The sequence below is a fragment of the Scophthalmus maximus genome, chromosome 7, assembly GCF_022379125.1.
Source record: "Scophthalmus maximus strain ysfricsl-2021 chromosome 7, ASM2237912v1, whole genome shotgun sequence".
NCBI classification, from domain to species: domain Eukaryota; kingdom Metazoa; phylum Chordata; class Actinopteri; order Pleuronectiformes; family Scophthalmidae; genus Scophthalmus; species Scophthalmus maximus.
In genome coordinates, this window is record NC_061521.1 from 10,535,622 (window position 1) to 10,547,500 (window position 11,879).

At 40.1% G+C, this 11,879-nt stretch overlaps 1 protein-coding gene across 1 annotated transcript in view; it reads right to left on the reverse strand.

The window, feature by feature from the left end:
- Positions 1–44: 44 nt before the first annotated feature.
- Positions 45–11,879, reverse strand: part of LOC118315452 (periphilin-1) — a 14,940-nt gene continuing 3,105 nt past the window's right edge. The window contains exons 6-10 of the mRNA XM_035642735.2: positions 10,714–10,800; positions 9,852–10,015; positions 7,190–7,266; positions 6,292–6,426; positions 45–977 (exon numbers count right to left, since the gene is read on the reverse strand). Of these exons, the coding sequence (XP_035498628.1) occupies positions 753–977; positions 6,292–6,426; positions 7,190–7,266; positions 9,852–10,015; positions 10,714–10,800 (688 nt within the window). The 3' untranslated portion in view covers positions 45–752. The remainder of the gene's footprint in view (positions 978–6,291; positions 6,427–7,189; positions 7,267–9,851; positions 10,016–10,713; positions 10,801–11,879) is intronic.

The window sequence follows — 11,879 nt, forward strand, 5'->3', positions numbered from 1 at the left end:
CAAATGCAAAAGTGTTAAATGAATGAAAAAAACAGAGTTATCACTTCATTCAAGAAGGGAATGTTTATTTATAAAGAATCTAAAAAGGCAATATTCACAAGTTCATTAAACTAAAACAAAAATGCATGATCTACAAATAAATCATGATCTTTTCTATACAGAATAGTAGTGCACTGCAAAACACCATGTGGATTTGGACCCTTCAATACTGGTTTGAGAATAAATGTGTATCAATAAAACCTGAGTAAAAAGATGTAAAAGGAAGTTTCATAATTTCACTAATTTTGTCTTTGAACGTTATTATCAGTAGGATTCAACAAATTTAGCAAGCCTCTAGTTGGTTGAATGATAAAATGTTTTACTTGTATCAGTTTAACATGTCATCTGTGATCAAATGTAATACTATTTCATAGTTTTACCACAACATGATTCATGGTATAAACTAAGCTGAAATTGTATCTTGTTAATTTCTCTCCTTTTTTTTGATTTTACTCATAATACTAAAAGGGTATCTTACTGTAACAACAAATCCATAAAAAAAAAATCATCTGGTATTGAGTCTTAAATCATATTTATGTTGCAGCTAGTGGAAAATTGCCACTGCTGGATATCCTGTCTTTTGTTTATAATTACAGCAAGTCAAACTGTTACTATTATCTGATAAAAACATGATTAAAATAAAACATGAAAGAAATGGTTAAATTCTGCTGAGGAAATTTCCAAATAATTTCAGAAGATTGTAAGACTCCATATCAATAATCCTGTGTTATGTGAGCAGTAGCTTTTGCTGAGGTGTCCGGTTGCTCTAATACCTCGTCCAGCTCTTTCACAAAGTGCCTGAGGGCATCTAGGCAGCGCTGTTTCATCTCCGACAGATTCTCATCCAGAGGAGCCTGAAGTAGATTATCCAAACTGGGCTCTTTCGCCACCAACATCTTCACCACCGTGCGGAACGTCTCACAGTCCTGCCTGTAATGCTGCACATACAACAATGACATTAGCAATGATACTAATCATTCATGAAGATAAAATAAATAATACAGTGTAAAGATTATAGGTCAGTCTGTCTTCAGGGTTCTCAGAACGTTTGCAGGTTATTCTGAAGAGAATTGTTTTTAATAACCCTTCTGAAGAAGGGTTATTCAAATATTTTATTCACCTGAAGCCAAAAATAATCATAATGTTTCAGAATCCAAGCCTGTTCCTGGTTTTAAATAAAATCACTGCAAAATCCAAGTTAGCAGGTTGATACAAATGTACAAACACAAGCACACAAGAACACACACACACGCACAAATAAATAAATACAAATTCAACATTTGAGTGATTGTCATGCAGGTTTACAAGTTGCTCATGGAACAAGGAATTAAATGTTTTTATGTATTTTGTTCATGTTTTTTAATGTTTATAATTCCGTATTTTAATTTAAAAGGCCCATTGAGCAAAAGGTGAACAGTGAGCAGCTCCATCTGACTCTATGAATCCTACAGGTCGACTTGTAAGAACCAACTTCTGGTAAATTGGTATATACCTTGAAACAGGTGTGTGAGTAAGCGAACCTATTCAAGTGCATGTCCGCCCATAACAAAAGGAACATGAGGTGTCAGAGTATGTTAGTGGTGCTGGAGCATTCTTTCACACCCCATTGTAACAATCTCTCACATCCCTCTCAGATTTTACTGCCGACACAAAATGGCTGTAAAGCTCTTTATTAGAGTCCCAGGTGCAAGCTCACAACATCTTTATCACCTGAGGAGAAAAGGCCAAGCGTGGGGCCTTACGCTGACGCTGCAGAGAGATTTAGGGCAACACTAGCTTGTCAAGGAGCAGTCTGGGACAAGAGGGTCCCCCCAGTGCTGAGTTAATGCAGCCCAGACCACCCCTCCCCTCACATTAGAGTCACTGGGGCAGACAAAATGGATTTCTGTGGCTTCAAACAACCACTTTGCTTTCCAATACAAGTAAGAAATCAAATCCTATTAGTACTTAATATTTGATAATGTCTGCAAAAAAAAACCCCTGGCAAATGTGTGTAGCCATAAAGGATATATTTATCTCCAAAAACATGGTAATTATCATCTCTGTTTAATATCTTTTTTGGAAGAGTTGTAGGAAATCACTTGATCAGATGGAAAACTGTCACCCCTTGTACCACTTTCACTGGAGTGTCAGGATTATGAGCTACTTCTTTAAAGTAGTGACTTGATATATTTTTTTGTCTTCCTTAGATGTACTGAATATCTGTGTTGTGTTCAGCTGCACAGTCATTTTAGGAATGTGAGCTGCGCAGGACTTTGTTGTAAAATAAAAAGAAGTTGATAGTATCTCATCCAACATTAACTTTCTGCTAAAAGCAATAATAAAACACAAGCCATTGGTTTTGGTCATTTTGACAAGAAAAATACTGCCTGTCAACCTAAATCAGTATCCAGTCTTGAGTAGAATGTGAGGTTAACCGTTTAAATTGTTATATTCCAGGCTTCGGTCAGTTATGAGGGAATTTAAAACCACAACTGCCGCTTCTTTGCCTAGATACACATGACATAACATGTGTCTGAGCTAAATCATGTTCATGTATCCATGAATTGGTCTAGTGAATTGTGAATTCATTCTATCACAGTCTCATGACTTAACTGTACCCGAAGAAAGTTTCTTGAGCAAAATGAGAGTCTGAACTAAGGTAATACACATGCCGAGCGTGATTGTCATCATAGAGTGAGAAAAAAAAAGACTATTTTCCATCAAAACCTGGGGGGAGCACAGCAGGGTGGGCTTTTGAACACTTGAAAGGTCAAAGAAACAAAAATCCCATGACATTCAGTTTGAAACAATGTCGACGGAAACAATTTGCCTCGTGAGAACCACTCTGTGTTTTCAAGCTGAAGAAAGGAACCATGCTTGAAAAGCATCAGGCTGAGAGAGGCTGACCTTCCCAACAGAGACCTGTTGGGGAGGAAAAAAAACAAATGCACAATTTGCTGTTTGTGTCAGGAACAAAGTATATAAATGTAACTTGAAATTATAAAGTTACACACAAAGTGGTAGAAAATGAAGGGTCCCTGTTTTATCCTGTACCTGATAATTACATTTATGTTAAAGAATTGAAATGCCTCCAGCTCCCCAATGACTTTAGTTCTTCTTTGTGCCTTTTTTTCATCTCATTTCTCTCTCGCCCTGATAATTCTTCCACTGAACTAGCTACAGCATGTTCAGATGATTCTCACTTATTTATTCATTCCTGGAACCCTAACCCACATTCAGCCCTACACTGCATGAAATTAGAAAAACTGTTTGCACCGTGTACAGGGACAAATGTATCAAATGTTATGGTAGGGTAGAATAACTATTGACTATGGGTATTTAAGCAACATGCGTTATCATCGCTGTATCACAACATGCTTTGTGCACGCACATGCACGAGGAAGGCAGGTCAAGTGAATCTAGACAGAAATATCCCAGACTGTGGGAGATATTTGGACCAAGGCTGATGCTTTAATGTCTGCAGATCATGTCAAGCGAATTCGTGGCCCCACATAATGACAGGCCTCGCCGCCAACCACAAGGAACAGAGAGACTCACGACACGTGTGGGCAGCTTAGCTCAGGGTCAACTTCATTCAACAAAACAGGTTTTCTCTGTCTGCGTACAGTATCAGCTGTCCCGTCTCTCGGCTATTCTGAACCTTTTCTATTATATAATCTTAATTGAATTAGACACAACCACAATTTCAGGTGGGTTCCTACACGCATCCCTGTTTCAAGTGCAGATTTCTCCTTTCTTAAACAGTTTCACTTAGTGAGCATTATTTGGGAGGGGAACAAAAACGAGTTCTAGGTTTGAAGATGTGAGAGGAAACGAGGGCTAAATGAGACAAACATGTGGTGAGTGTCCCACAAACCAGTACCCGTCTAATCAGTTATGGTTGATTGTGTTTGCCATCTTTCAAAACAAAACCTACCTAAGCTTTTCCGAGCTACAGCCTTTGTTGACAGTGATTACATTTTCACTACACTATGTCCCACGTGCACAGTTTTACACACTTGAAAGCTTCAAAACAGGAGGAGGAAACGGGTGGACAAATAGGCCATATTATGAAATATGAACTCATATTAAAAGATTTCCTTTAATGGAGGAATACTGTGAGCTATCGTGTGTGTACACGCTATGCACTATGCATGTATATTTGTTTGACACGTACTGTAATAGCCACGCTCCATATTCATTCCAGCACTAAACAATAGCAGAGTGACTTCAAACAGCCGACTATTTTTGTAAAACCTGCTCCCATGTTAGCAGAACAAACAGGAAGGGTGCTATTGACCTGAGCATGCTCTTTATGCTGTGAGAAAAGGTTGTGAGGAGGTTTCTGCCTAAGTTCCCTCCCTGGAGTGGGAGCCCTGAGCTGATCTTGAGCTTGATACTGAGGGGCCACACAGGGCGGGCTGGAGCCCCAAGACATACAGCAACACTGTGAGCCTTAAGGAGAAGCCTTAAAAAATTGGGTTTCTGCCCAAATCGGATGTTTGTGGAGGTCCAAATTGTGAACATACCGACAGGAGTGTGCGCCTGGATACCGCGTGGGGGTTGGGAAGTTAAGGGTTTGAGTGAGATTATGCATAAGGCACTCACATAGACATTTAGTGAGGCTCGGTTAAAACGAGGGTGCTGCATAATAAGGGAAGTGCGGTAATGACTTGAGGGCTGGTACACATTAGGGGATATTAAAAGAGCCATTTTAATCACTCAAGCTGCAAACCGGACCTTTCGATGGAGGGGCCAATAGTTGAAATGGATATGTTTCATTTGCACTGATTGAGATGATGAACGGACTTCTCTGAAAATCACTCCCAGGCACTTAACTACATTCTGAATGAATACTTTCATCAGTTCCTGTTGCCGCTGTAGCTATTTTACATGCTGCGATTTGTCTTGCAGTCCCTGCAAAGGGTGATAAATTGCCCTCTTGGTCATCTGTTTCATCAGAAAACGGAAAATGAGGTGTTACGATAAAGGTTCACAAAAAGACATGCTAGTCATTATGCCTGTAATTAAATGATTAAGCCTTGGGAAACAGATTATGACAAGCAGTGTCAAAACCAGGGGATGTTTAACGTGTCAGTGAATTTGTTTGAGGTTTCTGATTTCCTTTATAGCCTTGAAACACCCTTAGAAAGTATGCAATACAAACTCTTGGCTGAAAACAATGAGGCTTGGTGATGTGACAAATACATTTCCAAAGTATCCAGCTTCTGATGACAGTATACCGCATACACAGTATTTAGTACTGACTGAAATGAAGTGTGTGTCTGTCTCAGGCTTGTTTTATACCAACTGCTGTAAATGGGAAGAGCTCCTTCAATCAAGTTTAAGAAGATCTGAGGTCCAGCTCTGCCCACTACCTGATCTTCTTAGTTTGGTAATCCACAGCAGTGATGGATAAGTGTGCGTTGAGCTGAGCTCGGGCAGATGTTGCAGTAACGTCACTTTAGAGGTTTCTGCCTCTCACCACGTCTGAAGCAGTTGGAAATGGCAGGGGTAAGCATGCGTCTGCTTGTGCCAGGAGACGTACCACACTGTGGGTGGGCCGCCTGCATCCTGCAGGGCAATTCCTGCCCGGCTTTAACGGGAACAGATAAGTGGTACTGTAGTGGAGAGCGATGAAGGGGAGGGAAAGAAGCGCAATTCCAAATAGCAGGCCGCAAGAGACGTCAAAACCTGACGCGCTCAGGACTGTGCTGCTGACTCATCCTTCTTCCCTGCACAAACAAATGTTTCTTGCAAGCAATACACTCAGCCACACCATAAAGCTGGAGTCACAGGGTTGTCCGATCCACCGGGATATCAGACTGAAACTTACCAGGGTGACGAGCAACATCACAATATGGTGAACCCGATAAGAACCGCAGTCCTCTGGGGCTACACTGTCCCAGCTGAAGTGTACATTTTTTTAAATTTAATTTATATATATATAAAAAGTCAGTATCAGCATCAGCCGGGCAGTAATCTCTCAACAACTGCCCAATGATGCCCTTCCTGACCTGTGCCCATGTCCTATCTGATCCCTTTGACTGGGGATATTCAGTGTCGTCAGAAGTGATATAAAAGCGGCAATAAAGGCTTCAGAAAAATGTTCAAATAATAAGACGCAATACAAAATAAATGTCATGATGAAAAGCAGCAATACCCAGTTAAAATGACGACCCAGTGATAACGGAGCAAGGTCCAGAGACAAAATATATAATGGTTCAAGCACCAAAGAGTAAAGAGATTTCACAGATGTTAGGTTGCTACCTCCTCAATTTCCAGAGCTTTCGCCTTAATGGCTTCCAACCGGCAAGTCTTCAAGTCGTCCTCCGGTGTCGGCTTTGGCTCCATGCTGGCAGCCGGCACCTCCTCCGACTCCACTACAGATGCAGGAGTTTTTTCCTGGCGGGCCAAAGGTTAAGGGTCAGAGTTGAGGTCACCAGGTTTAGAAACTGGTTCTGATTTCAAAGTGTTTCAAATGGAGACAAGTCTACTCTCTTGCGGGTGTTGAGGTCTTGTTTTTGTACAAGTCTCGTTGAGCATGCCATATTACAACAGTAAACAGAAGGTACCAAATACATCACTCCTCTGATGAAAGGATCCTTAGGTCAAAAATAATGACCCAGTGACCTAGTTACACTTGCAATTACAGGAACCGAAATGTTCATGAATCCAAGTACAGTTTTGACTATAAATAATGTATTTTACCTTTATGTTAGTTACACTATAACTGCATAATATTGTGTATATTGTTTTAAGACTCCGCTTTTTAATGAGACACTCAAAGACAGTAAGAAAATTATAATAATATAAACCTGTGCATGGTGGTTTTTATTCTATTTTGTAAATAGAATACATTTTAAAATTCATCATAGATGACACAAAAATATGAGGAATATTTCCTCGTTAAATGTCTCTGTCGAACCATAAATGAACAGGATACTCTTTGGCTGGGCCACAACATTTAAGTGACAAACTATTTGTCTCTCACAGAAATTTGCATAAGAAATGAGAAGACAGTAATTTCATGTGGTTGAATTATATTAGGGCGAGTGACCATCCATCACACCTCTGCGCAGCTCTCACTAACTGACATTTTAACTACTTTAAATAACTTCTGTATTTTATATCATTTAACTCATGCAACACGTTTGTTATGATTTACCTTTGAAGAGCCTGAGCTTTGAGGGGACCCCTCCACGGAGTTGCTGGGAGTGTGGTTCACTGGCACATTGGCCTTATCTACAGAGAAAACAACGAAAACGATGGAAATGGAAAGAAATGTGAGCAAACAAGCAGATGATCACGGAAAATTCAAAGTTCTGACAAAGGGGAGACTTAAGTGACCTCAGAAATACATGAGGGTAACCATGGTATTCTTTAATTTAATTCTGCTCAGTACAGAAAACCCTGAGGGAGCATCCTGGTGGGTTGGTGGTCTGGGACGACAGCACAGTTTTGTCTAAAAACGGTAAAAAGCCATAACATTTTATAAGAAATGTAAAAAATACAGCAGGGAACAATTACATTCTACTTTGAGGCGTTAAATAATCGGTCATTATTGTGAACAATCGTGACACCGAGGCATTATGCAGCAGCTGAAAAGTATAAATCATTATTTATTTTTAATAAAGCCTTGTTAAAGCCTCCCACACGACAGTGGTCGAGGAGTTCAGCTGTGCCTAAATTGAGATGTTGTCCCTTTTGCTGGCTCCAGTGTGTCTACAACAAAACAAATATGGTCAAGTTATTTGTTTTTATTTCATCTCCCGTATTATGAGAGTAAGCAGGTAACAAATCTTAATTAGAGTCCCTCGGTGGGATGATGGAGCATACACACAAATAACAGTGTTAAAGGCTGAGGCCATCTCCAAACTAATTACTTGAAATTGTGTCATAGGCAAACATGTTTATTGCTTTTTCGAAAAGCTACACTTGGCCTGCTATCAAACAGCAGATAGCAGCTGACCAGCATGTGGTGGTTTCTCAGAGAATCAGTTTCAGTTTACTCTCTGAAACATGAAGCAGTATACGGGGAGACTCCAACACACCAGAGCTCGGAGTGCTCATGAATATCCACACAACGTCAGCATGGGGCTTACCCCATTGAACGTCACTTTTTGGTCAAGTGCGCCAGCCTTTTCCTTAGCACTGTTATACACAAACCGCAACTACAAACAAATGTACAAATGACGTGACAGTCAGCCATTGCCTTTCTGATGTCAGCGGAGGAACTTTTACCCCTGGTTACGTTCAGGGACAATAGTTCTTGGGAAATTAAGGTTCCTGGACATTTTGGTGGGAACACACTTCATGTGGTTTCCACATTGAAGGATCCAGTTTCATAGTTGGAGTCCTGCAGATGCAGATATTGTTATTAGCAGCTGATAAAAACCAAATCGGTAATGATTTCTAAGATGTCGTTATCAAACTCTTTCAAAGAAAGAAATTTCATCATAACTTGACATTTAAAGGTTTAACCATAAAATTTACTATGAATAATTAAAATAACTATAAATTTACTTGAATTAAGAAAATAAATGCACATCTTTTCTCCTTTGTTTATTCTGTGATATCTGCGCATATCAACACACATTCAACTTCGACACCGATTTGTCTGTGGAAGGCTCATATCAGCCAACCGATATATATCGGTCAGGCTCTACTTTCAACTGGGCTCGACACCTTGCTGATGGTGGCGTACGTGGCGGCGATAGACATCGACCAAGATTTGTGCACATTGAACAGTCTCTCTAGCCTGGTATTTTGTGTACTCTGCTCTGCAGCCCTAATTAATATCCCAGATGGAGGTGGAGGAGGGAGGTACAACTGTTTTCTCACTGTTTTATTGCATCTTCAAAGGGCAGTACAACATGGAGCTAACACATTAATATGTTTATGCGTCTTAGAAATCAAAGCACTGGAGAAATTAATGTCCACACTTCTTTCCCTCAGACTAATAATCCCCCACTCTAATAATAGACCTCATGTCAGATCACTTTGACACAGGCTTTTGTAAAATGTGAATTTATGAATCTCATTAGCTCAGCAGGGTTAATTAATTTCAAGTTGTGAGGCCTGTTAAAGTAACAAATGAAAGCATGTGAAATGACAGACCCGCAGTGATTCTGACGACGCTGTTAATCCAGCATGTGAATGACTTTCTCACCGAAAAGAAAGGGTCAGGGTCTGAATCCAAAGCCAAACCAGCCCAATAAACCGAGGGTATCCTTTTTCCCAGCCTTTAAAATGTGTGGCGCGAGTGTAATTAACATCCTAACGTGTTTCAGCGGACCCTGACCCCTCACACTACACTCCTGAAAACAGATGCTCCACCTGGAACGGCTTAATTCCTTCACACGTTGCAATTATACACGTGTTTCTTGAAAATATGAAAATGCCTCTCTTGTTGTCATTATGTAACAGCTGTATGGGAAAACATATTAGACAAAGGTAAATTCACAGGTCTACTTCACACTAGCAATCTTATTGTCTATGCTCCTTCAGGTCGTGCATGCTGTGGCCAGTCAGGTAGTTCAGAGTGACGCTTTGTTACAGGACATCACACTATCCACTGGGGCAGCAGGTCAAACAACTAGGTCTATTATTGGTCTTGTTCTGTTTGACCTTTTCTCTGACCCTCTCAGATGTCTATACACAGTTTGCTTGCTTTAAATTCAGATGATGATCTAATGATTGCTAGATTATCATGAAATATAGATCAGCACCATAAAAGATTAATAAAATATTGCTATTATTCATCTCGCTCACTGTCAGATAGGACTTCTTAGCTGATCACAACGCAATGTTTGTAACTCATCACTTACGCTTCTGTTGGGCCTGCTGGTAGGTGTAGCCTTTGTCCTTGTCAGGGGAGAAACTCCTGTTGCTGGAGTTTGACCCCGAGCGTCCAGGTGGCAGGGCTTCCCTCCTTCCAGGGGAGCGGGGCCGTGAGATCACAGGCGGAGAGCTCCTGTAGTCATGGTCTCCTCTACAGAAATGAGAAACAATCAAGAAGTTCTAAAATAATCCAGCAAAACTATTGTTTCAGAATTCAGGATAAGCTCAGTCGATAATGTGGTTACAATGAATATTCACATGACAAGCGTACAGTTCTCAGCAGGCATGCAGACCCACCCAGCTCTGTAGGAGCATAACGATTGCATATGTTGTCCCCACCAGCCCCCTACGACCGTTCAGATCCAAAAATGTATCATCTGGAGAAACCCTCCAAAGTGATATCCCCAGCAAGAATGGTGAAAATCCCTCCATGCATTTTTGAGTTGTTTTGTACACACGCACACACAGGGGTGAAAACAACCCTTATACTGTATGTGGGCACAATGGGTAACAATTGTGTTAAAGGTGTCTCATGTTTGCAAATGCATTTATCCATTTGCATGTGTGCATGATAGGAGTAACACATTTCCTAAAGTGTGCTGCACTTGAAACAGGATCTAATTCTTGTGAGGAAGCTTCACCTGAATAATCGCATTTAGTGGCTTGTTTAACTTTACTTAATGTTTCTATTTCAATGTAATTAAACATTAATGTCTATCAATACTATTTAAGACTTGGATATAATCTAGGCTCACATCTTAAATGAAAACCCAGACATCTGATTTAAATCCCTCTGTGTTTACAGAGTTGCTCTATAGTATGAAACCATATGGATGTGAGGAGACTAACTTGGCTTTTCTGTCCACCACTTGTCTCCGAGGAGGGCGTACCCCTCGGCCTCTGCTGCGGCTATAGGGAGCAGGTCTTCCATTGTTCCTGAAAAATATTTTTTTGAAATTTAAAATACAGACTCAGATAAATCAATGCAAATCCAAAATGCATTACTGGTTTAAGAAGCAAACATGTTGGGTTTTCAGTCAGTGTGCGCCTTCGAATGTGTAATGGAAACAGAACAAAAATAGAAGGCAAAACCACAAAGACTTAAATTCAGGCTGAGGCGCACTGATCAATTTGTGGAATGGAGGCAATCACCACTTTGGCACAAGCAACATTTGGCTGACAGTTGGACTAATTTTGGTCTTATTTCACGACCATCTGTCTTTAACCGTAGGCATAGGCATGATTAAGATAAACTTGGAGCTGAGTTTACAGTATAACGCACTGTCACCATGTGATGTAATGACCAATTTCTGAGTATCTTGTGATCGCATTTAAGGGGCGAAATTTCACTGTTCGCTGCCCCTTGTTTTTTTTTTATAATTTTCCAGACTCAAAGAAAAGCTTATGTCTGAACGACAACACTTAGGTCCAGAGGTATAAATGACCCAGAGGCACCTGGTTGTCATGACCTCTTCCTGAACTCGAGCCACATCTCAAACAAAGAGCAGGTCTAACAAGGAGTCAAACTTTTATGACTCGTGCTGTGTTTGAAGTAGCCAAGACTCAGCCTGCAATTTGCCAAACACTGAACCGCCTTTACATGTAGCACAAAACTAAAAGGAAATCATACAAACACGTTGTGTACTTCTAGGGGGAAAAAAGAATGACTCTATCAAAGTTCAATTAATCTTTTATCAGACAGACATTCAACCAGAAGTTAGAAATTTGAAGGTCATGCCTCATTACATAGCTAAATATTTTCCATAAGTAATAATCTCTTGATATTCACAGTCATCATACTAAGAAAGGGAAAAAAATGAAATAATTTGGCATGTCAAAATCTTTTAAAACAACTGTGCATCCCAAGAGATAAAACAAAATAATAATAATATCAAGTATGAATATTTGCATCTTTATTTCCATTTCCATTCCTGACAACGTCTAATATACGTTTTAATTAAATGCAGAAAAGGTGCTGAGGAAGCGAAAAGAAAAAAAAAGACATCAGAATATCT